Raw genomic sequence first — 25,205 nt, forward strand, 5'->3', positions numbered from 1 at the left:
AAACTCTGTATTTTAATAATGAAATGGAGATCTTTTTTAAAGGTTAAAACCTCATTTAATTTTATGTCTTATAGGGTTTATACTCAGTACAATATTGTATAACTGTATTAATTCAACTGTAAACCTAAAATTTTACAGCCAGTTTTGAAAGACATGCATTTTAACTCTGGAAGTTGTTATTGACTATGTCAATGCTGTTGTAATGAAATGCTTCTTCTAAGTATGTGTTATTAGGTTCAATAGCAAACCTAAAAGTTTTATAGCCACTTTTGAATGAGATGTATCTTTGCTCTGGAAACCATTATTGAGTATGTTAAAGCTGTAATGAAGTGCTTCTTCTAAAAAAAAATCTTGATTAAAAAATAAATAAAATATATTTTAAAATGTAGACTTCTAGAAAGTTTCATAGCAGAGGAGTCTGGACTTAGTAAGAGGCCACCACCAACAGGTGAATGGCTTGGGTGGGAGTGCAGTCTCTGAGGCTATGGAAAAGATTTGTTCTTTTCTGTACAGAGACTGTTACATGAAGGCCCACCAGAGGCGTTTCAGACACTTTCATGGTGTGGATTCTGTCCCTAGTCCTGGCAACCTGGCACATGGTTTTGATAGACAGAAGGTTCAAGTCCTGGTCCCTGCACTTTCTAGGATGATCTTGGGCATGCCAGTTTCATCGTCTGCAGACTGAAGTATAACACTTCCCTGCAATGGCTGTTCTGAGAATGACCAGTTAACAGTGCACACATATGCACATATACCTACATAGATATTTTTTTCTAAAGGTCCATATTTAGATAACAAATGCTAAATTCTTGCATATGCTTTGACACTAGAACTTTGCACCCTGGGGCCTCTTGCAATTTGTGTTAACCTTTTAAAGACATTTCTTTGACAGCCCCTTCTCCCTGCCTGTCTTGTTTATTCATGTCCAGTCCTGCTGTCCCAGCAGCTGTTCTTAGCTCTACCATTGAAGCGTCCTTGCAACCTTCACTTTCATCTTGGTAGAGCTAAGCTAAAGGACTTTTCCAGGATGGTGGCTGGGGCAAACATGCAAAGTGGACTGAAGGGTAGCAATGTCGCTTTGGGACCTCTCTCCTCCACGATGTACCATGACACCCTTTAAAAAAAACCACAGGATCGTGTTTGAGAAAAGTTAAGCTGTTTTATTTCACAGGATAGCTCCACGTCAAACCAGCAGGCACCATCAGAATACGCAACAGAGGATCCAGTCAGACACTCTATAGGACGGGCGTTTGATCTTAAGGTAGAGAAATGATACCCAGAAGAGGGCAACAGTTAGCATCACGTGGGGACAGGCAACCAGCAATTTCCTAGGGTGGTTTCTGTTTGTTTTTCCTGTCACAATTTGAGGGAAGAAGCAAAGCAAAGGAAACAAAATAGACCAGCCACTCTGAAGCAATCAGAAGCAAACCTATTGCCAAACCATGTAAACAGTCACACTGCCTGGAACGAGGGCCTGGGTAGCAGAGCTAGCCAGGACCCACTTCCGTCTAGGGAAGGAAAGTGCACTCTGGCGGTTCCGGTTCAAGGAACAGCTTTGTTATTTGCCTGGGACAGTTCACACAGAAAGGAGGTGTCAGCAAAGGGCAGCGATGAGCATTTGGCCAGTCCCAGAGGGTGGGACAACAGGACGCTGGCAGATCAAACCCAGAGAGGCCAGGAGGTCTCAGATTGACAGTGAAGTCCCTCCTGGCAGCTCTCCTGGGTAGCTTTGGGTATGTGGAATTCTCTGCTTAGAATTCTGCTCATCGGAGAAGAGACCCCAGAGAATCAGGGACACGGACATGAACTGTCAGCATTAGCTCTGCATAGCAGAAAAATCAGCTAAGCAACACCTCAGCTTGCTTGCCCCTTTCTGCCTTTTCCTCCCTGCCACATCTTCCCTTCCAGCCCAGCAGGGCCCACGACCACTGCTGGAAGGGCCCCCCACTCTTCTTCCTGGGTTTCTCAGGAGATCGAGGCATTTGCTCTAGTGTGGAAGGATCTAGAAGGGTGAGAAGTTAGAAATAGAGAGGCTGAGAGGGAGGACCATTGTGTCAGTCCTTGGGTTTTCCATCAGCTGTTCCATGTGTGCACTGGCATCAATCAACCAGGTACCAGGTCACAAGACGTCCTCTGCATCTGTGCCTCCTGAATAAGAAAGAAATGCACCCAGCAAGGCACTCCAGGGGACGCCAGCAATGGAAGCCCTTGTGTGCAGGCTGCTTTCCTGTTGGCTCCCCTTTGTGTACCACAAACCAGTTTTAAGTGTTTATAAGGCAGATCTCTGAACTGCTGGCTCCAGTCAGTAGCCAATGGATGGTTCCATTTCCCTGGGTCTCTTCCCACTCTTTCTTCATTGGATAGAAACCTTTCGTTCCTTGGGAATCCTTTTCTCTCCTGACCCCTGGTTTAGTGACTTCAGAGAAAAGACTCCCCAGTCTAATTCCCAAGCCCACAATTCCCTCCAGCTGTGAGCTCTGTCCGGGGTTCAAAAGGCGCTTCAAGGTGAAAAATCGTTAGCACTGAAAACAAGGAAAGGCGAGAATTGTTCATAGACCCCCACAGCTCAGAGCAGCTCTTGACCAGGAAAAGGAGGAGGAAGGGCAGGGAAGGAAGAGGGGTCGGAAGCACGGTTCATTCTCAAATTGATCGGAGAAAGGTCTTTAGTGGCATCTGGGTCACAAGGTGCCCAGGAAACTAGACCAGGAATTGTCTTTGGTCAGTTTTAAATGAACATCTTGCTGGTTCATCCCTAAAACAGACTGAACATTGGTTATACATAAGACAAAACGCTTGACCTCGGGGTAAGTTAGAGGCTAAGAACTCATTCCATGAAGCCAAAAAATAAAAAATAAAAATGCCCGTTACCAACTAACTGATCAGTACAGCTTTCAATAATGTGATGAACAGTAGGTAGACACCACTTCCCCCTTGTACGCTTGGCTATATTGAGGACTACTAACTAGGTTACTACATTCCCCCCATACTCACTGTACAATTAGGTTTCTGGTATTTGTTTTTACATTGATCTATCTACTAGGCGCAAAGATTTGGTGAGTGGCGTTGGCTATAATTTAATTGTAGCCTTAAAAAAATTACAGTTTCACATTTTAACAGTTACTTTCCAGCATTTAAGCAAATACAGCAATATATAGTGGACTAAAACAGGCAAGAGTCAGAAGGAGAATGCCCACGCTCACTGGACATGGGACTGAGTTGGAGCTGGAGCGTGGCTGAGACATGCAGGGGACCAGATAGAGAGTTGGGGACAGTGTTTTTCCATTTTTTCTGCGTCAAGGCTCAGATTAGGGGTTGGAGGAGTTGAAGATTCGTCTGCCATCTGTGTGTGTGCTTTCCTAAATGTGAACTCATCAGTCACTTGCTGATCAATAGATCAATAGATGTTCAAAGAAAACATCTGAGGCTCTGCCTTCAGGTCAATCTGGGAGAAGCAGTAAGGGAAAATGAAATAAACCAGCCCAGAGAAAAATCTACACAGCCTAACTGGCTCATTAGGTGTGTCCGTTAACAGACCTGTAAACTCAAAACATTTGCTTTTATCAGGTATCCAGGCAAAGACTGTTACATTTTTACTTGGGAGATGAGTAAACTTAAAATCTGGAACAAACTCGGGGGTAGAGAAGAGGTCTTATGGCCTAGGTGGATACCAGAGCACACTTGCAAGTGAGGGCTTCCCGAGCCTCACACAGCCCACTCAGCCATCTGCCACATCTTGGGCAAATCTCAGCACACCCCCAGGTCTCACTCTCCTCAACTGTAAAATGGAGATCTCTTTATGAGCTCAAAGACAGAAGAAGGCCTTTCATAGCCAGGAGCTAGAAGGGAAAGCTTGGTGACTCTAGGTCAGACTCATCACGGCCTCTCCCCAACAATCTCATTTTGTGCCCATTCTTGATTTTTTTCTTTCCATGGTGTGGTTTCAGTGCTGGTCCTACAGGCAAAGCATGCCTAGGTACTAGTAACTCACTAGGTATCTCCTTGTTACCTTTTAGTGGAGGACCAGAGGACAAGGCAGAAGCAAATCCAATATGAAGAAACACTAAAGATGGCATTTCAAGCAACCATGGGTGACACACTGACAGGGCAGTGCTTTCGGGCTCAGGGGAAGCTGGTGGGAAAATTCCACTGCCCATTCTCAAGTGCCATCAGGGGGCTTCTAGAAGCAGGTCTGGAGGCTTCTGGATCTGAATGATGTATCTTCCTCACAGCAACAGGAACACAGATGTGGGCACAGCGCTCCTAGCTAACCCAGGTTGCCCCCTTACACGACCTTTGTAAGCCTCCTTTCACGGGGCCCAGATGGAAGGCTCAAAAAGGACGTGTGACCTAGGGGTCACACAGCCTCTATAGAGTTGGGGCTAGGATTCTAAACCTCAGTGGTGGGCTAAGAGTCAACTGGGGTTGGGGGAGAGGGGGAATATGAGAATAGGGAAAAGATCCTTGGTTTGGCATGAGGAGGGGAATAGAAGTGGTCCCATAAGGATGAAATTTACCTGTGATTGATTGTCCAGAAAATCTGGAAGTATCTGGAAAATAGAGGCAGCAAAAGTGCATCTAAAATGGAATCAGATGAGAGCAATGCAGAAGGCCTCTGTCCAGCTACTCCACTACAAATCACACACCTCATTTCTACCACATTTTTTTCATCTACATTAAATGGTCTGTGAGGAAGAGGAAGAGGAAGAAGAAAGGAAGGGGAGAGCTCTTCCACTTGCATAAAGGCTAGGCCTATGGCGTTTTCTAACACACAAGGCTGCTCTCCTTGGACTGAGGCCTGCGGGCTGACTGGGTACTCACAGATCTGGCAAGGAACCACAGTGTGCTATGGGCCCGACTTCAAATGGACATGGTGTGACTCAATACCTCCTTGCCTGTTTAGTTCCAAATCTGACACGGTATAATTAATAGAATAAGGAAAAGAAAAAAATCAAATCTTGAAGTTGACACAAGTTAAACTTCTAGTTACCGCAGATTTATTCCTACAGCAGTTCTAGTATTTGAAGTACTCCACATCACTGGATTTTTTTTGTGTGTGTGTGTGGGGGGGGGGGGTTGTTGTTGTTGTTGTTGTTCTGTTTTCTTTTTTCCCAGCCACAGGTAATGCTGTGCTATGATGGGGCTTGGCATCTCACCATCCCAGTTTTGCATACAAACCCAAGGATGCTGTGGTCAGGGGTCTTTTCATCAACCTCCCCTGTGTATTCGGGGGATACAGTTGATCTCTGGCCTCTGGGTGGGAGGGCAGGGTCTCTGGGGTGGATGGAGGGTTTTCTATGAAGGGTTCTCCACTTTCAGGAGCAGCCTGCTTGGGGTACTGCCTGCCCCACCCTTCCTTTAGGGGCAGACTGTTCTGGAAGGCCACGACTTCTGGAGACAGTGAGAGACTGTTTCTGGTTTTGTGTCTCTGCAGGTGAGTGGTATATTGCTTCATTCGCAGTTACTGTGGGGCCTCTAAGTTCTCCCAAGAAAGTCCCTGTAAATCCCACCAAGTAACAGTGGGAGATGTTTGGTGGCATGGGTCTGAGGTAAATCTAAGTTTCATAAAAAGAAAAAGAGGAGATCCTATATACATCTAGCATGTTTGTATGTCCAGATCTAGTATATGTATATAGATGCATAAATATATATATACACACACCTACAAACACATATGTACACATATATGCATATATGTGCACATATTTCTATACACACACATATATACGTATGTAGAGAATATCGAGAGAATAATTTTCCAGTGACGATATGCAGGAGGAGCTGGTCAGCATTTTGCCTCAATCTTAGTAAACACCGTCCTTGGGGCTGTACTTGCTCCAGCATTTCTTGGGGTGTCTGTTTGCCCACAAGCGGTGTGTGGAATTCACATGGCTGAGTGTAAGCTGCAACGAATGCCTGGACCTCCGCTCTCCACAGACACACACCCTCCCAGGCTGACCTCCTGGACTCTGCCCTCCAGGGCCAGGATCCCTGGGAAGCAAGCAGAAGCCACCAAGGCCACCCTAGATCATGGTGTGCTGCGGTGGGCCATGGGTGGTACCACTCATTCTGAAGGTCACATTGTGCCAGACTTGTCTGAGGAGTTGTTTGGGAACATCTTCTCAGTGGGTGTTACGGCTGGGCTGCCCACTCCTGAGCTGCTGCTGCTGCTGGACCGGTGCTGAACCACAGGCCGGACTGGCCGCATGGGGGGTGGACGCAGCTGGGCACCTGCCAGGCGGGCAGACAGGGCTGGCTTGAAGGTGGTCATCATCTCGGTTGAGCTGCTGCTGCTGCGGCGCATGGCTGCATCAGGGTCACGGATGACAATGGTATGCAGGGGGCTGGCTGGTTCTGAGCTGATGGGGCCTGGTGGGTTCTTTAGGGGCTCCAGGGTGTCCAGCACCACATCTGGTGCCTGCTTGACTGTGTTCTGTCTCTCGAGTTCTCGCAACTCATGCAGAGCTGTGCTCATGGTCTTCTCGATGTCCTAGGGGCAGAAAGGGCTCTAGTCAGCACAGGGTCTGTAGAGCTGCTAGTCAATTCAAGACCTTTTTGAGATTTCCCTAGAAGCCTCATTGCCCAGATGGTGATCAGGCCTCTAGGGTGTTTATACCAACTGAACAAATCAACTTGGCATCAACGTGGGCATCCCCGTTACTTGTTCTGCGAAGGAAGTTGCCTTGAGGTTATGGAGGGCAGATAGACATAAGTTCGAATCCTGATTCTGTTACTTCCTTGCTATGTGACCTTGGGAAAGTTACCACTGTGAGCCTCAGAATCCTCACTGGTAAATTACAGATAATCATAATATCTACCACAGAGGGTTAATGAGCGTATTAAGCCATCAGATTCTTAGAAAAAGCTTAGTATTTACCTGGCACATAGTAAATTCTCAGACTATTACAGTAGTGGTGATACCTAACTATGAGCACTAATTTAAGGTTGTTCCATTAATAATTCATTTAATCCTCACACAGATAAGGTAGGAGCAACCATTAGACTCATTCCACATATGAGGAAGCTGAAGCTCATACTGGTCCGGTACCTTGTCCAAGGTCACACATTTAAATAACACAGTCCACAGTCTAGCTCCAGAATCTCTGTCCCTAACCATTGTTATTTCTCTTAAAAGTCTTTCATCTTGTCTGGTTTAACTTGTGTAGGACTTGTGCATGCTGTCACCATTGCTATGAGTTCATATAAATGAATGACCAGCTGTCTGGAAGACTGTTTCCTCTTGGTCATCCACCCCCTCTGGCTCTTAGAATTTTTCTGCCTTCTTCCACAATGATGCCTGAGGGAAGTGGATAAGAAATCTCAACTCGATCTAAGGAACTTTTGGCTGCTAAGAGGAGGAAAGACTGCTAAGAGGTTGGAACTCTAGGTAGGGCCAGTGAATAGATACACAATGAAGGACATTGGGGGACACAAATCACATTATAGGCCATATCATATATATAAAAGAGTTCATTAAATTGGTCAGGGAACCAGTGGTTGGGAGGGAGAGGGAAGTGAATCTAAATGCCATCAAACTATACTGTATGAAAATCATAAAAATTCAATAAAAAATTAAGATTTAAAAGTCCTTAACTTTAACACATTGAAACTTCACATTGTATTTTACAAACTCGTACAACTGGGTGTCAGTTTCAAAAATTAAAAAAAAAATTGGACTGGAGAGATGGCTCAGTAGTTAAGAGCACTGGCTGCTCTTGCAGAGAACCCAGGTTCGGTTTCCCAGCATCCACATGGAGACTAACCACCTTCCATAACTCCAGTTCCACGGAATCTGATGCTCTTTTCTAGCCTCCATAGGCATTGCGTGACACAGGTACACTTACAGACATGCAGGCAAAATACTCATACACATAAGAATAAATTCTAAAAATTAAAATGAAAGGGAATCCTCGCCCATGGGAAAATTACTTATCTATCAGAATGCTCACAGTGTTTATCCTAGAATGAAGGGAAAGCTCTTTCCTCTCTGCAGTATGATTTTAACTTTTGCTTCTTGTTTAAAAAATAGGCAAAATTTTTAAATATTTTATGTGTATGAGTATATTCCCTGCATACATGTAAATGCACCTATGTTGTGCAATGCCTGTGGAGGTCAGAAGGTGTCAGATTCCCCTAGAACTGGAGTTACAGATGGTTGTTAGCCATCATGTGGGTGCTGGGAACTGAACCCAGGTCCTCTGCAAGAGCAACCAGTGCTCTTAACTGCTGAGCCATCTCTCCAGCCCTCCAAAAACCTAGGAAGTTTTTTAAAGAACACATAAGTCATCACCATATCTGTTGGCGTATCTAAAAAAGAACACCTCGGATGACAGAGGTATGGCCCACCAGGCAGTCTGGGCTCCTCATCCCCCAATCTAGGGCAGGGCTGAGGCTGGAAGGCAGCACTTATCCATCCAGGATTACTGTGCAAGCTGTGCAAGCACCAGCCCCTGGACTGCACTTTGTCCATTTGTGGAAAAGCCACATTTACTCTGAAGATGAGATGAGAGGGTAGACATGAGGAAGGTCTGCAAACTGCCAGACAGTGGTCTTCCAACTTCTCAGAGCTCAAGACTCCTTGCTTCATGATTTGTTAAGGGGATGCTGCCACATTCCACAGATGCCAGAGGAGCTGTTCAGGCTGAGCTGACCCAGGACCCATGGAAGGCTCAATAAAGGACATAAAACATTGCCTTGCAAGTGCCACACCCAACCTCACTGAGCAATGATGGCTATTCAGGGATGCTTGCTCTTACATAAATCCTGGGCCAACCCTGGAATAAATGCATGTCTCTGGTAAGACAGATGGGGCTGGAGCTTTGAGATGCTGTGGCAACCTCAATCCATGGTAGTTTTCAGCATCCTCTTTCTCCTGTGTCTGTAGGGAACCTCCTCCATGCCAGACTCCAATAAGGCCAGAATATGGTCTTGGGCTCTTGCTTACTTTACTGTCTCAGGCTATCCCTTTTGATTTCTTAAAGAACCCAAGGACATCCTGCTAATGACTAACGTCATATTTTATGCTTCCCTGTGATGTTTTACACATCCACTACTGCTGGAAACTCTAGGAAGGGGCCTTAGGACAATTCTTTATCCAAAGGGTCAGTTGAGTTGAGGGTGAATCTCTGCAAGGAGTCTTCTCCCTAACTGTTATTTCTGCATCCTGCAGGGTTACCCCAGTCTCAGTCACTGTGCTGGGATTTATTTTCCCTACTGTCCTCATGACTCCATCTGTTTGCTCCAATCCAGGGGAAGCTGAAAGCAAAAATGTCAGTAACTACAGTGTAAATTTCACTCATCTCCCCATCTCCAGCAGAATGTGAGTGGGAAACACAGAAAGCTCAGAGAAAGACAGGTTGGGGTGTTTAGGCTGCAGCCTTGCATTAGTCTGACAGGGGGTGCATGAGTCTGCAGGGTGAGGCTGCAGAGAGGCATTGGGGACTAAGGGACAGAGTGGGGAAGGTGGTTGCTTTCTCCTCCTAAGTGAAATCTTCCCCCTTCAGATGACAGTGTTGTACATTTCCAAAACAGCCTCTTTATCTGTGTTTCAAATCTGTATTGTTCAGGACATTTGGAGACCAGAAAATCTGGGGTGACTCTATCAACTATTTGGGATTCTCCATACCACCACCCCCCCCTTTGTCACCTGCAAAGCCAAGGGCTCAGTGGAGATGATGCTGAGCAGGTGGGTGGCTGTCCCATGTCCTCTTGGCTGTTTGCTTTCCACAAGTGCCTGTTTTACTTTCACTGATGAAAAGCACCACCCAATTATAGTATGTGGGTATTGTCACACTGATAACATGCATAACATTGCTAAGAATATTCCTTGGGTTAGGCTTACAAAACACTCCTCAAATGAAAGTCAAATGCACATCAAATGCCACAATGCACATCAATCTATTTCAAGGTTACAAAAAGTCTTACAGATAAGTCTTTCCCCAAGGATGCTATATCTACAGAACACATCCCTCACTCCACTGGCATCTCGCAGCACAGGGCTTTAAACTGCATTTGATTCTTTATGTCAAGGGCCTGGGCCAGCTTCAAGAATCCCTCCCCTAACCCCATTGTGATTTGGGGAGACTCCAGAAGATTTTGGGTGATAGAGTGACAGTTCCGAAGAGGATGGCCTTCAAAGATGGAAGACCAAATTGGCTGTCTCCTCTGTTCAACCTATGCCAAGAAACCAGTCCCAAGAACCCCTTGGGAGTAGGCATCAGCACATGAAGTAAAGGTCATGTGTGGAGTTCTAGCTGGTGGGGAGTTGCTTCTACCCAGAGTATTCTTTTCTGAGGACCTTTCCTGGACTCCTCTAAAAACATGCTCAGAAGCTCACAACCTCTCCCATCCCCTTCTAAGCAGAGATCCACAGACCATTCTTATAACAGAATTTTCATGGCCCATAAGGATCTGTTGGTCCTTGGTTGGTATGTCTTAAATGAAAGATAGTATTAAGGGAGGTACATAATGGACCCCCACCCAAAATTATAGACAGGGGAGAAAAAAGGAAAGTCCAGGGAATGTGATGGAACTGTCAAGAAGAGGCACAACCAGTTACATGAACTGGTTAACAAGGCATGGTTCTATTAATTTGGCCAGTGGAGAAATCATGAAGAGTTCTCATTCAAATAGAAAAAAAAGAAAGAAAGAAAAAAAAAACCCAGAAACAAACAGAAAACATTCTGGAAAACACTGGAACATTCTTCCATCCTGCTACAACAATTTTACTTCTGACCATCCCGTGGGTCTCAAGTCATACTCTCCCTGGGATTAAACTAGACTCTCAAAATGTTATGTACCCTCCCTCACTTCTTAAAGACACCTGGCTCCACTTCCATTCACAGCTGTGTTGTTTACCAGTCTGCAGTTCTCCTTCAACTGTAAGCTCAGGTTGGCAGAGGCAAAGTCTAGGTCAGGTCTTCACAGTACTTCATTGTGCATGGTCAATGTCACAAAACAGATCCTCAACCAAGATTCATCAATAAATGAACAGAGGAATGAATGGAAGATGGATAGATGCAAGGATGCATCCATGGATGGATGGATGGATGGATGGATGGATGGATGGATGGATGGATGGATGATTCATGGACTCGATCACATCAGCTTGTGGCAAGGCCTGCTATTGCCTCATGCTCACAATGCAGTCACCCTCTCCAGCCTGGATACGGACGTCTTCCAGTCTTTATAGAAACCCTAACCAGCGGCAGGGAAGGGAAGCCAGCTTACTGTCTTGTTTTCTAGGTCAGTCTCAAGCTCCTTTAAGGCCACTGTGGCTCCCTACTCAGCAGTCCCCACCCACCACCCTCTCCCCAGGGGTCTTGCCGGCCTGGCTATCTTCCATGGGAGGGGCCCTTACTTCTGCCAGGGCCTCAGCCTCCAGGGACTTGTGGTCCCCTAGGCTGCTGTGCCGGGTGGAGCCACAGGTTGACCTCATCGAGAGCCCTTCTGCAAGCGCCTTCTTATCGGGATAGTTGATGCTGCCAGCGCTTCCGAACGTCGCCATCCTCCTCTTCTCAGGGCTCTCGATCCGCCCCCGGCTGAGGGGTATTTTGTGGGGGCTGCTGGGGCAGGCGGCAGCCCGGGGTGGCGTGTCTATGCTGGGACCCAAGCCCCGGGGTGGGCTGTGTGTGTCGCCCCCGCTTCGGCGCCTGGGGATGGCCGCTCCGTCGGATCGTAACCGCACTCTGCAAAGGAGCCAGGGATAGGGAGCATGGGGCAGAAGTCAACCCTGGCCAGTCTCGGAATTGCACCAGCCAACCCCCATGCCACACGCTAGAGGAGCCAGCACAGTGAAGCCTCGTTCAGCCAGACTGTACAATTTGGCAATGAAAGGACCAGCTCAGACCTGAGACACCTCCCTTAAAGAGGAAGAGTAGCTGGGCCCAGGGAAGAGAGCTAAATGTGGGAGCCAGGCTGGCTGCAAGCTGCAAGTCTGGGCAGGAGGATTTCAACCTGGAAATGCTATGGTTAGCTGTAGTCACACACAGGCTAAGCTTTTCAGACACTTATATGAACCCAACCGGTTCCTATCTGGTCTGAAGCATTGAGGTTTGACTGTACCAGAAAGCCACAGTAAGCACAGGATGCCCTGGGAACCCAGCACCTCTTCATTGTTGCACCGGTCCCCACCCTCCCAAGAGCAGGTCTGTCTATGCTGCTCTCTCAGATCTTGGAAAACAAGCCATTCAAGAGTGAGCACCACATTGTGTTTGGGTACCTCTTCCACCTCCAGGGCTCTGCAGTGTAAAAAGGATGGGCCTGTGTATCAGGAGACCTTCCTCCCCTGTCTGCCGCAGCTTTCCTATGCTCTCCCCAAATCCATTCTGTGAGCCTGCTACACCGACAGAACAGCCCTCACCTGCCTTTGAGTAGGCTTGTTAAAGATCAAAGACAGTTTCATCCAATGAGGTAACCAAAGGTATGGAGGCCCTTCCAAGGAGAGGGAAGGTTGGATGTGTTTGAGGGTAGGAGGGATGCTGTGTTGGGAATTCCAAATTCCATGTGATTGACCACACTTCAGACCTTCTGCCTGCAGCAAAGCTAAGCAAGCCTGTGGGTGCTCCAATAGGGCCAAAGCACAGGGTTTGGGAGGCAGAGGCATGGGGAAAGAAAGATGAGGAAGAGGGAAGAGACGGAAGAAGGAGAGGTAGAGCGAGGGAGAAGCCATGGTCCTCCTAGGACCTGAGGAACCATGACACACTCATCTGTGGACCCCAGACTTCCACTTCCCCACCCCTACCCCTGGATTCTGTCATTAAGCAGTATCCAGAGCAGTCTGCTGAACTGAACAAACTTTGCTGAAAAGACACATCAGGCCTTCAACTGAAATGACTCCTAAGTATGCTCCCACTGTATGCTGCCACTGGTGCCTGTGTTTTGATCTGCAAAGACTCAGCTGATCACCTGACTTTCTGCAGGGGGAACAGTTCAAGGCATCTGAGTACAATGAGAAAAAGCAGAGTGAGAAACTGTCAGCGTTTTCTCTTTGCCATTCCCAGATGCCGTGTACAACTCCTTGTACAACTCCTTGCTGGCTGGTAGAAGGGTCATATGACACAGCCTAGCCCACCCATGGGAGTGAGGAAATTGACAAATCTGCTCCTGCCAACCAAGTAGGTGGAGTTGGGTGTCAACTTCCCCCAGCACATGAGTAGGTGTGAGTTCTGTTTATGTGGCTTGTTACTGTGGGAGCGTTACTTTTTTTTTTTTTTCTTTTGGAGCCTTACATTTTTAAAATATTGTGTAACCACTCCTCTTTAGCAGAAAGCTGGGAGGAGGTACAGGAGCTGGAGAGAGAAGGAAAAACACTTGCCAATCTCTCTCTCTCTCTCTCTCTCTCTCTCTCTCTCTCTCTCTCTCACTCATTTTTATTAATATGTTAATTTTGGAGATAGTCTTACTATGTAGCCCCGGTCAGACTAGAATTCATTATGTAGCCTAGGTTGGCCTATTCTTATTATTTGAAGTAAAAAGCTCAGCTGTCCTAGCACATCTTCCTCCTCCTCCTATCCCTCACTCAAAGTTGGATGACTTCATCTGTGGCATTCTTGAGACATTCCGGTCAGTCTACCCAGCTGTGTTAGGGTCACAGATTGTGGGTACGAAGGGCTGTAACAGACTCCTCCCCTTCCTGCCCTCTTGCATCTCCCAATTCAGACAAACAAATATGGCACTAGCAGGACAAAAATGAACCCACATTGCCTACCGGCCCATCACCCCCCCAAAGCCATAATCTGAGATGTGCTCCGTGGGGGACTGGAGATCATTCTTGGAGGAGGCTTTGTCATCCAGCAGGGGCCCACTGCTGGCCTCACTGTCAGCCTTTTGGCTCAGGCTGTCAGAGAAGGCATCATCCCTGGGGAGAAAGAGAGACATGAATTGGAGGTGGCTCCCATCCAGAATGGACAGGGCCCCCTCCGCAGTTCCCAGCACACACCTGTGGCTACCTGCACCAGCACTTCCTTCCCCATCCCTCCCCACCCCCCACAGAATGCTCTCAGAGTCAGTCTTCTCTAGCAGGAGGTCCTCTCGTTTCCCACTCCTGCTCCACCTTCTCCTTTTCCTAGCTTGTTCTCTCTCCTAGGCATTCTTAATGATGGAAGTAGGCTGGAGAAATAGGGGATGGAGTCTTCAAGCTGAGCACAGGGTGTTGAGTGCTGAGTCTTCTAGTACATGCTGAGTTTCCTGTGGTTCCATGCAAAGTGGTTCAGAGCTGAGCAAGGGAGGAAGAGCTTTTTCTGTCCTTTACCACCCCATCTGGGGTGCAGAACAATTGTGAAGTGGCCTGTGCTTCTTGGAGTGCCCTGCCAGCCTCCTTCTATGGACTTCTTCCAGTGACTTGTCCCTGCTGTCAGAGGCCTGGGGACTCCAGGGCTGTGGACTGTCCTACACTTCAGCACCTCTGCTCACTGGCCATCCCTCCATCTCAGTCCTTCCTCTCTCCCATCACAATATAAGCTTAGGGTTCCCTTCCTGTGAAGTTTAGCTCTTTGGCTGATTCTAGGATATATCAGAGCTGGAAGGGAATGTGAGCTCAGGAAGAACCTTCTAGAAAGTATTAACTTATTGAGCCTTCTGTCAGGCTGGATATTTGGGGTGTGGGGCTTTTTAAACCCCTTAAATTATTAAAGATAATAATATGGGAAGGCCCACGAAAATGGAGGGATATGGAGAGACTACTGGACACTAAGCACTACTGTGGGTGGCAAGTGCCCTAGATGTGACTCATGGTCTGGATGGTGGCCTGGGATGCAGCACTATCCATGTACCATCTAAAATATGAGCAACTTGAATATCTCCTCAGTAGATTGCCATTTAAATGCAAGTTAGAAAAAACCCATTCTTACAGATCAAGCATACTGTACCTTGGAAAACAAATTGCCAGCATACAATCCAGCACTCCCCTTCTGTTTCCATTCTAGACATCACTATCTAGTACCTCATTCTTCACAGAAGACCCCAGCTCTCACTCACATGTCCTGTACAACTATGTACTGATGAGGGATGAGTCCATCCACACCGTTGTGACGACCCTCCCACCAGTCCTCTGAAGCACGGTGGTACAGGAGCAGTGAGGCCCCCTTTTTGAAGGATAGCTCACGAGGGGACCGTCCCACATAGTCAAACTTGGCAATGGCCTCGATCTGCTCCACTTCTGGAAGGAAATAAAAAGAAAGAGTATCTGTGAGGTCAGCAGAGAAGTGGCCTAGGATCCTCACTCAGATGGCCTGGCCTTCTGTGGGGAAGGACAGGCAACATGCTTGGTGATAACATGTAGGCTGGGGTTTGGGACCCTAGTGTTCTACCCTCAGATCCCTCCCCACTGGGATTTCAGGCAAACCATGTAACTTCTTAAAGTGTCCAGTGTGTACCAGGCATGGATGCACAGGCCTGGAATCCCAGCATTCTGGAGACAGGAGGATGGTGAGTTTGTGACCATCTTGGCCTACACAGTGATACGTTGTCTCGTTAAAAAAAAAAAAAGTCTCCAATAGGAGTATATGCTTATTTTCCATTGCATACTTATTGAAACAAGTTTGAGCAGGCATGGTAGTGCACATCTATAATTCCAGCACTTGGGAGGTGGAGGTAGGAGAGACCAGAGGCTTGAAGGCAGCCTGAGCTACATGAAACCCTGTCTCAAAAAAACCTTGTTCATTTTTGTATATATATATATATATATATTTGAATACATTTCTTCTCTTTCTATACCTTCATACATTCCACCTCCATTTTTCTATCAGCCTTTCATCCTCTGTCCCTTTTGCATAAGTGCTGCATGCTAAATGGCTTCACCACCAGCTCTTCCCCTTTGTTCATTTACAAAATTTTTAGTGGTTCTTAAACTTCTGAGAGGTCCAACAGCTAGCATACATGCCAAATGTCATACACAGTTTTAGGGATTCCCAGAATCCTCAAAGCTCATGTAATGGACTAAACTATATCCCCTCAAAACTCTTATGTTGAAGCCCAAACCCCCAGTGATTGTATTTGGAGACAGGGTCTTCAGTTAGGGAGTTAAGGTAGTTGAAGTGGCATTAAATGAGGTCATGGTGGGGAGCCTAACCCAACAGGACTTGTGCTCTTACAAGAGGAAGAGACAGCAGAAGTCCTTCTCCGTGCAGGCATAGAGGAGAGACATGTCAAGTGCAGGCCCCTTGATCTTGGCCTTCCACTCTCTGGAACTATGAGTAAATACATTGCTATTACTCAAGCCACCCTCTGCACCCTGCTTCGACAGCTCTAGCAAATAAACATACTTATCCATGGACTTAACTGTGTGAGAGGAAGAACTCTTCTTTAGGCCACAGCTCAAACACCTGCCCACATCTAGTGAGAAACAACCCCGAAGGCTGCAATGAGCATGTGGCCTTCACCCTTGAGGCACTCCAGCTGACCAGCTCCATCACCTCTTGTGAACTCAGGCTACAGAACCTCTGTAAACCTCCATTACCTCATCTGCAAGGGTGGCTAGGCTCAACAGTGCAAGGCACAGGGAATACTCACACTAGGAATCCATCTGGGGGCAGCTTGCGTGATCATAATTACAATGATTAAGGTTTTGGCCCACAGGGTAGAAGCTGAGAAGAAATCCAAGCTGCAGATTTTCAGTGATGTGCCTAACACTATGCTGGTGATCACTAGGGGGAAGAGACTTATAGAGAAGCAGAGGGATTGTGCCTACCATTTATTTCAACTTGTATCATAGTTGATACCTTAAGAGTTGTGAATGGACTGGAGAGATGGCTCAGCAGTTAAGAGCACTGGCTGCTCTTATAGAGGACATGGGTTCAATTCCAAGCACCCACATAGCAGCTAACAACCATCTGTAATTCCAGTTCCAGGGAATCTGACACCTTCTTCTGACCTCTGAGGCCATTGCATGACACAGGTGCACTTACACACATGCAGGCAATATATTCATACACATAAAAATAATAAATAAAATTTTTTTAAAAAAGAGTTGTGCATACTTGCTAAAACATGGCCTTTGTACAGGCATTAATGTATGTGTATTTTAAAACATGTACAAAGATATCTGACATTACTTTTTAAATTTAAAAAAAATCTTTTATTATTTTATGTGTATGCTTGTATTGCCTGCATGTAGGCAAGTGCACCCATGTCATGCAATGCCCACGGAGGACAGAAGAGGCTGTTGGATCCCCTGGAACTGGAGTTACGGACAGTTGTTAGCTGCCATGTAGGTGCTGGGACTCGAACCCGGGTCTTCTGCAAGAACAGTCAGTGTTCTTAACTGCTGAGCCATCTCTCCAGCCCCTGACATTACTTTTAATTACTTTTAAACGTGGACAGAACAAAATAGTAACAAGAGACCCTACCCGGTCTAGGCTGTAGGTATCTTCCCTGTGGTGGCATGCTTGGAACTCTGTCTGCTCCATTAACTATGGATGATCTTGCATTTATCCATTTATCATCCATTATCCCATTCATCCATCCATCTGCCTGCCCACCCTTCTACCCATCACACAGTTAAGGTCAGAACGCTGTCTTTTCTACTTTCGAGAAGCTTAGTTCACCTTTCTCTTTTCAGTTTATTTGCTGAATAGAGGGAATAGCTACAGTATCTACCCCACAGGGTTAGTAGGAAGATTAAGTGAATTGATATCTATGAAATGCTTGCAATAATGCCAGAATGGTTTGCTCTAACATTTATGCCCTGTGCTTGTTATTAACTGAGGTTAGTCATTGTAAGGGCCACAGACAGTATGGAAATCAGAGCAGAGGGAAGAAACTCCCCAGAGACCCTCTCTGCAAGCAGCTGGATGGAGGAGACCCATGTTCCATGGCCACATGAGGTGTAATGGCTTTGAGATATGTCCAGTCTTAGGCATCTTGGACATTGGTGAGTAAACCAGCCTTCTGCAGGAGGGAGTCCCAGTTAAGTCACTCTCTCCAGCTGGCTCCCTGAAAAATGTCTTTAAACACTGTTCTGACACAGGTGATAGGAAGGAGAAAAAAATGACAGCACAGCAAAACTGGTCAAGTCAGTTCCTGCTTCAGTGTTTCCTTTTCAGCAAAGGATGGAACTCTGGGTGTTCATCTATGCATCTTTGAGTCTCACAGCAGCCATGTGCAGGAACAGGCCAGGAACCCATCTGTCTGTGTGGTTACATCAGAGGGCCAGAGGGTTTGCAAGACTAGGAGCCAAGTCTAGACACTGCACACTCCCTCATGTTCACCCTAGAGACTCCCTGTGACCCAGAATCTTATGGATAAAAGTGTTAACTCAAGCAGGGGTTTGCTGATGCTTAGAGGAATACCCAGGGGCTTCCTGGACCCCTTGCCTCTCCTATCTTGGGGGCCTTCAGTAGGCGATAGACCTACTGAAGGGGAGGGGAGGGGAGGGGAGTGGAAAATGTGAAAGGCAAGGAGAGTGAGCAGAGCTGGGCTGGGGCAAAAGCTGAGTGAGAGCAGGCAATGTGCAGATGCAGTTACGTAAATGTGTGGTGGGAACAGTAATAATAGCTTTGGGCTATTAGGAAGTCTGTTATTTGGGCTCCTCATGCCTGTGTTTCTCCCCCTCACCACTCTCCTACACTCTGTCACCACACTTATTCAGTTCCCGCATCACTCTCAGCTGAGGATGGAACCACTGTCCACCTGCTGGCTCAGGCCAAAGGTGTGGTGCTGTTCTTGAGCCCCACATATGGATTCTTCCAGCAACTCCTTCCAAGCAGCCCCTGAATCTGACCATCCACCACTGTTCCTCCCGCCTTACCTCTTCACTTCCATAATCTTGCTTGGGAAGTCTCTTAAAATCCTGCCAGGACTTGTAAGATAGCTCAGGAGATAAAAGTGTATACACCAAGGCTGGCAACCTGATATGGACCCCTGGAACCCACAGGGAAGGAGAAAACTAACTCTGACCTCCACACTTATGCTGTGGCACACATACCAAGAACAATGATAATGATAATAAAACAGTAAGTAAATAAATAAATAACAGAAATTTTTTTTAAAATGCTAAGTCAGATCACAAAATCCCTTGCTTGGCTTCCCATTGTTAAGAACAAAACTCTGACATGTGCATAAAGGCCTCCATTCCCTGTGCCTGGGGACCTGTGAAGCCTCACCTCCTGCCAGGCCCAGCCCTCATTCCACATGAACGTGCCTCACCAAACCTTGATGTTTCTTCTCCAGTGTCATATTATGATGCTCTTCAAACACAAAGACTGGAAGATTTTCGCAGTGAGCGTGCATCTAACCAGCAATTAATTCTACTACTCACTTTTATAGTTGTCCATCCCTTTATCTTTTGATTCCTCTCTATCCATGTATCTATCTACCCCCCATAGATCCATCCCTGTACCTATCCACCCAAAACTGTGAAATGACTAGACCTATGGGCTATCTACAGAGCATTCTATCCACCAAGAGACCACACACATTCTTTTCAATGGCACATCAAACAGTGCCCATGATATACCATAGGCTGGACCACAAAGCAGACCTCAATTATTCAAAGGGAGACAAAGCAAACTATGTTCTCCCATCATAGTAGAATGAAATTACTTATCTTTCTATAAAAGAAAGCTCTATGTGAGAAATCTGCAGCAAGAAAAAAAAATGGGAAATTGACAAATAGGCAAAAGTTAACCAGCACACTCCCGAACAACCAGTGTTTAAAGGGAAAAAATGGAAAGAGAAGTCATAAAGATGAATGAAAATAAGGACACAACACACAAAAATTCATGCCTGCAGCTAGAGCAATGCTTATGGGGAATTTGTAGTTGCAAATGACTATGTTAAGAAAAAAAAATTAAATCAATAACCCCCACCTCCACCTCACAACACTAGAAGTGTAACCAAAACTAAAAGAGAAGGAAATAATAAAGAGCAGAGCAAATTAAATGAAATGGAGAGCAGGGAAACAAAAGTCAAAGTTGTGTCTTTGAAAAAGATCAAGGAAACTAACCTTGGCTATTTAACCTTTGGCTAAACTAACCTTGGCTATTTAACCTTTGGCTAAATAACCTAAAAAACGAGAGATGATCATATTAATAAAATCAGGAATGAAAGAGGAATGTTACTATTGGTACTTTAGAGGGAAAGGAGGGTTATAAAGAAACACTATCAACAATTATACGTCAAAAAATTAGGTAAGTGAATGAAATGGGCACATTCCTATAAAAATGCAAAGTACTGAAACCAGCCCAAGAAATAGAAAATCTGGGGGCCAGTGAGATGGCTCAGCATGTAAGGGCACTTGTTGCCAAGCTTGACAATCTGAGTTTGATCCCTGGGTCCTACATGATAAAAGGAGAGAACCAAGTCCTGTAAGTTGTTCTCTGACCTCCAAGCACGTGCCATGGGATGAATAAATGCAAAAAAGTTTAATAGAAAACTTGGGGCCAGCAAATGGCTCATGGGTAAAAGTACTTGCTGCCCAAGCCTGATGACCTGAGTTCAGTTTTGTTTTGAAAAAACAAAAAAACAAAGCTGGATAGGGTAGTGCACATCAGTAATCCCAGTACGCCTGTGGTGAGATGGGAGATAGAAACAAGAGCATCTCCCAGAAGTTCACAGGTTAGCTAGCTTGAGTATGCTGCAGCAGAAACAACAAGCAAAACCTGGCCTCAGCAAGGAGAAAACTAACTCTTAAGAGTTGCCCTCTGACCTCTACATGTACCCACATCATGCATGCTTGTGGATATGCCTGCGTGCACATAAACACACACTAAATAATAATAATAATATTTTTAAAAAGTAAATAGAAAATCTGAATTGATTTACAAGAGACTAAATCAACCATTAAAGCACTATCCAGAAAGAAATGTCCAGCCCCAGATGGCTTCACTGCTAAATTCTACCAAACATTTAAAGAATAATAATTATTCACAGAGTCTTCCAAAATGTACAAGAGAGGAACACTTGACAACACATTTCATGAGGCAAGTATTATCCTAACACCAAACCTGGAAAAATACATCACTACAAAGCTACAGACTGACATTACTTATGAATATGGATGAAGATTTCTCTACAAAATATCAGCAAACTAGATGCCGTGCTATTTAATAGGAATTATGCTCCATGCCAGGGAAGAGTTTATCCTAGGAATGCAAAATTGGTTTAACATCCAAAAACCAATTAATTTAATGCACCTTATGAGTAAAATTTAAAAAAATATCACCAATTGTCTCAACAGATGAAGAAAAGCATTTGACAAAATCTAATACCTTTATAAAATAAACACTCAATAAAGTAGGAATATAAGGGAACTTCTTCAAGTTGACGAATGGCACCTCTGAAAATCTCACAGCTGAGGCTGGAGAGATGGCTCAGTACTTAAGAGATCTTAGTGTGTAATCATGAGGACAGGAGTTCAGATCCCAGTACCCATGTAACAAATCAGGTGTCTACTCATGCATGCCTGTAACCTCAGCTCTGAGGGCAGTCAGAGACAGAAGGATCACTGGGGCTTTCTGGCTTCCAAGTCTAGCCACAAAAAACGTGAGACCCAGGTTCAGAGAGAGAGATCATGCCTCAAAGAAATAATGCTAGATGAGGCCTGGTGCCCTCTTCCGGACATCATATGAGCACCAGGTGTGAGTACAAACACAGACACATTCATGCACATACACTCTCACAGAGACACATATAAATAAGTAAGTAAATCTTAAGTCAAGAAAAAACTCCTCACAGCTAATACCCAATCCAATAGTAGCTGTGAGGAGTTTTTTCTTTCTTATCAGGAGATAAGGCAAGACCAGGATCTTCATGAAGCTGGATTTATTGATCAACATATATACATAATATATATGTATATGAATATATACATATACACACATATGTGAAATTATGAGCAATAAAAGAAAAATATGGATTGGACTTCATTAAAATTAAAACCTTTGTGCTTCAAAGAATACCATTTAGAAAGTGGAAGACAAATTGCACAATGGAAGGAAATATTTGAAAGCCATATTTGAGATAAGGAACTTATTATATTTAGAATATATAAAGAGTTGTTATAACTCAATAGTTTAAAATTGTTTATTTAGTTATTTATTTTATGTGTATGAGTGTATTGCCTGCATGTATGTTACTGCACCCCAAGGAGGCCAGAAGAAGGCCTCAGATCCCCCGGAACTGGAGTTGTTAGCCACCATGTGGGTGCTGGGAACTGAACCCAGGCCTCTGCAAGAGCAGCCAGTGCTCTTAATAGCTGAGCTATCTCTCCAGTCACTAGTTTAAATTTTTTTAACTAGGTGAAAGATCTAAAGGAATCATATCTTCCTGCTGCTTTCAAGGAAATCAGAACATTTTAGAGATGCCATGAGAATCATGAACCCTTAGCACTTTGCTTACTCTGCCTAGTGGTTAACAAGGCCTGGGCCCATTTACCTAGATAGGTTTTCTGTGTAATCCAGTTTCCATGGAAACAAACCCAACTTTCTTCTCATCTGGCAGGCCTAGAGGAACCAGAAGGGTGGGTTCCACACACTTCTGCCTCTTTCCACACTTCTTATCCTCTGCACTGGGTGGGCATGCTCCTGCAGTCTGGCATCACTACTCTGCTCTTGAGGAGCTGCTTCCTGTCTGTCAAGGTCAGGTGACTGACTGGTAACTCCTTGAGGACCCACCAAGTCTCCAGTCCCAACACAGGCCTGATCCTAGCAGATCCTGGTTGTGAGAAGCAGAGGGACAGGGGCTTCTTCTTACTTATGACACTAGTCTCTGACTATCTGGTACTGACTCAGGCAGGACACACAGAGGGATGACGTGGGCCAGGTGTGGAATGTAGTAAACACAAGCATCCACCAGGATTTGCTCTGTGAGGGGCTGTGCTGGGACTCAGGACACGTGAAGGCTTTTATGGGTCCCTCTCTATTCTGAAGGGCAGTTGTGCTGCTTGGAAATCCATGAGGCTGTGAGGACCAGCCCCTCTGGATGGCACAAAGAAGCATGAGAGGCCCCTGTGAGTTTTGTGGCCCAGACCCTACCCCCTTCACCTTCATCACTGGTGTGAGGCTCCGTGCCGTTGTCATGGTCAACTTCATCGATGGTCCCTGGCTCACTGTGTGGGCTGTCACTGCAAGAAAACACAGGAAGGAGATATGCTGGGAGGGCTTTCTGAGTACTCTCTCAGAAACCCCTAGTTCTGGAACTGGGGTGTCTAAGGCTTGACTCTGTCACCCACATGTGTTGGAAACTTCATCCCCAATACCACAGTGTTGGGAGGTGGGACCTAAGCAGAGGTGATTAGGTCATGAGGGCTGTGTGGGCACAAATGGATTAATGTCATTATAATGGGAATGGATTAGTTATCATGAGAATGGATTATATTAAAAGTGAGTTGAACCGAACCCACGCTTGCTATCTCATTCTTGTACTTTCTTTCTCTTCTGCCTTCCACCATGGGATGCTGCTGCCTGAAGGCCCTTGCCACATGTGGCACACCTCCTAGCTTCCAGAACCTTAAGCCATATAGATTTCAGTTCATTATAAATGACCAGGTCTATGGCATTATGCTATAGTAGCAGAAGTGGGCTGAGATGCCTGTATGTTCAGTAAGATCCAGATGGCAGCAGTAAAACCCCAGAGTTCATCATCATAAGGATCACAGGCCAGAACAGAAACAATCCTTTGAAGTACTAAGCATTACTTCATCTACCCTCACCCCTTAACCCTCTTGTCCCATAGCCAAAGTGAACATCCCATCAGGCAAGAGAAGCTGATGAGGGCTGCTCCATGACTCCATGTGGACACATTCAGATCAGTGCAGATGGTAAGCTCAGGCTCGCAGCCATGATGAGCATGGTGCATGAGTCTGCAGCTTCCTGCTAGATCACAAGCCTCTTGAGGCCAGGATTCCTCACATTGATTTTGCCTCGAGTTTTTCATCGAGGTATTGAGTGGGTTCTAATACAAGCCATTGTGCTAAGTAGGAGGGACACAATGACAGGTCAAGTACATCAAGGCCTCTGTCCTCATTGCTCACATTCTAGGGAAAGAAAAAAGCCCAAGTGAAGAGACCAGTGCATAAAAGAATTGCCAGATGCAACTCTGAACTAGGAAAGAAACAATCTGAGATGAGAGCAGCACAGGGACCAACACAGGGTGGTGGTCTGGATGGTTTTTCAGAGGAGATGACATTTACAGTGCCATCAAAAAGAGTAAGGGCTTAGGGCTGGAGATGCAACTCAGTTGGCAGAGTGCTTGCCTAGCATGTATGAAGACCTGGGTTTCATCTCTGCACCACATAAACCGGGCATGGTGGCACATGCTTATAATCCAAGCTCTGAGCAGGTAGTCAGGAGGATCAGTAGTTCAAGGTCATCCTCAGCTACATAATGAGTTTGAGGCCAGCCTGGGCTGTCTTAAAAAGAACCAAAAGGAAATGTGGATTTTACTGTGAAAAAAATCCCCACTGCTACCTGGATTAGGTCCAGAACCAATGGCTTCCAAGCTTTTCAGAACTGGGCTCTAGCTGACCCATGGAGCCTAGTACCTCACCACTCCCTTGTCACACACCCTGCCCCAGAAAACTGAGCCACTTTTCATTCTGTTGAGTGATTCAGGCTAGGACTTGGTCAGGTCCCCCGAGGGCTGGCCCCAGTTTAAGCTGCTGGCCCAGCTCATTCTTTACTTCCTTAGGAAGCCTTTCCTGATGGCCTGAGATTGACACAAGGGCCCCTTTTAGAACTGCTTGTTTTCTATTCTCTTAGCACTCCTGCCACTGGAACCAATCTTGCTCAGGCATCATCTCTGCCACCCAGGAATCCAGTCCCCTGCGGATACATGGATGCTCAGAAGCCACGTGCTGAGTGGATGGATTTTATCCACTATGCTGAGACTCTTAGTCTCATTTCCCTTTTGGGATTTGAAAACACCTCCAAAATGATCGTGTGATTATTAATTTTCCAGTCTCATGGGAATGAATGGTAAATAATAAAAGCATAAAAGTGTGGTGACTGTATATTGTTTTATGGTGAGATCTAAGATCTGTGGGTCCTGTCTCAGAATGCTGATTATATATACCAAGATACCATAGCAAAAAAACAGAAGTCACCTTTGATTTCAACATTTGGGAGGCAGAGGCAAGCAGATCTCTGTCATTTGGTGGCCAGCTTGATCTACATAGTGAGTCCCAGCCCAACTAGGGCTACACAGTGAGACTCTGTCTCAAAAAGAAAGAACAAAAGGAAGGGAGGGAAGGAGGGAGGGAGGGAAGGAGGGAG

The 25,205-nt window shown here is 45.8% G+C and overlaps 1 protein-coding gene and 1 pseudogene across 4 annotated transcripts in view; both read right to left on the reverse strand.

The window, feature by feature from the left end:
• Positions 1–1,139: 1,139 nt before the first annotated feature.
• LOC103751478 lies at positions 1,140–2,634 on the reverse strand (annotated as a pseudogene).
• The window catches only part of Srgap3 (SLIT-ROBO Rho GTPase activating protein 3), a 266,271-nt gene continuing 242,210 nt past the window's right edge, over positions 1,145–25,205 (reverse strand). For 2 of the 4 annotated variants that reach the window (XM_008854812.3, XM_008854814.3), the window contains 5 exons: positions 22,977–23,056; positions 14,974–15,154; positions 13,706–13,855; positions 11,357–11,684; positions 1,145–6,487 (listed from right to left, as the gene is read on the reverse strand). In XM_008854812.3, coding sequence (XP_008853034.1) covers positions 6,074–6,487; positions 11,357–11,684; positions 13,706–13,855; positions 14,974–15,154; positions 22,977–23,056 — 1,153 coding nt within the window. In that variant the 3' untranslated portion in view covers positions 1,145–6,073. The remainder of the gene's footprint in view (positions 6,488–11,356; positions 11,685–13,705; positions 13,856–14,973; positions 15,155–22,976; positions 23,057–25,205) is intronic. The other 2 variants (XM_008854813.3, XM_029557069.1) reach the window with 2 other exon arrangements.

This window comes from Nannospalax galili, unplaced genomic scaffold (assembly GCF_000622305.1).
Source record: "Nannospalax galili isolate Female #2095 unplaced genomic scaffold, S.galili_v1.0 scaffold406, whole genome shotgun sequence".
NCBI lineage: Eukaryota > Metazoa > Chordata > Mammalia > Rodentia > Spalacidae > Nannospalax > Nannospalax galili.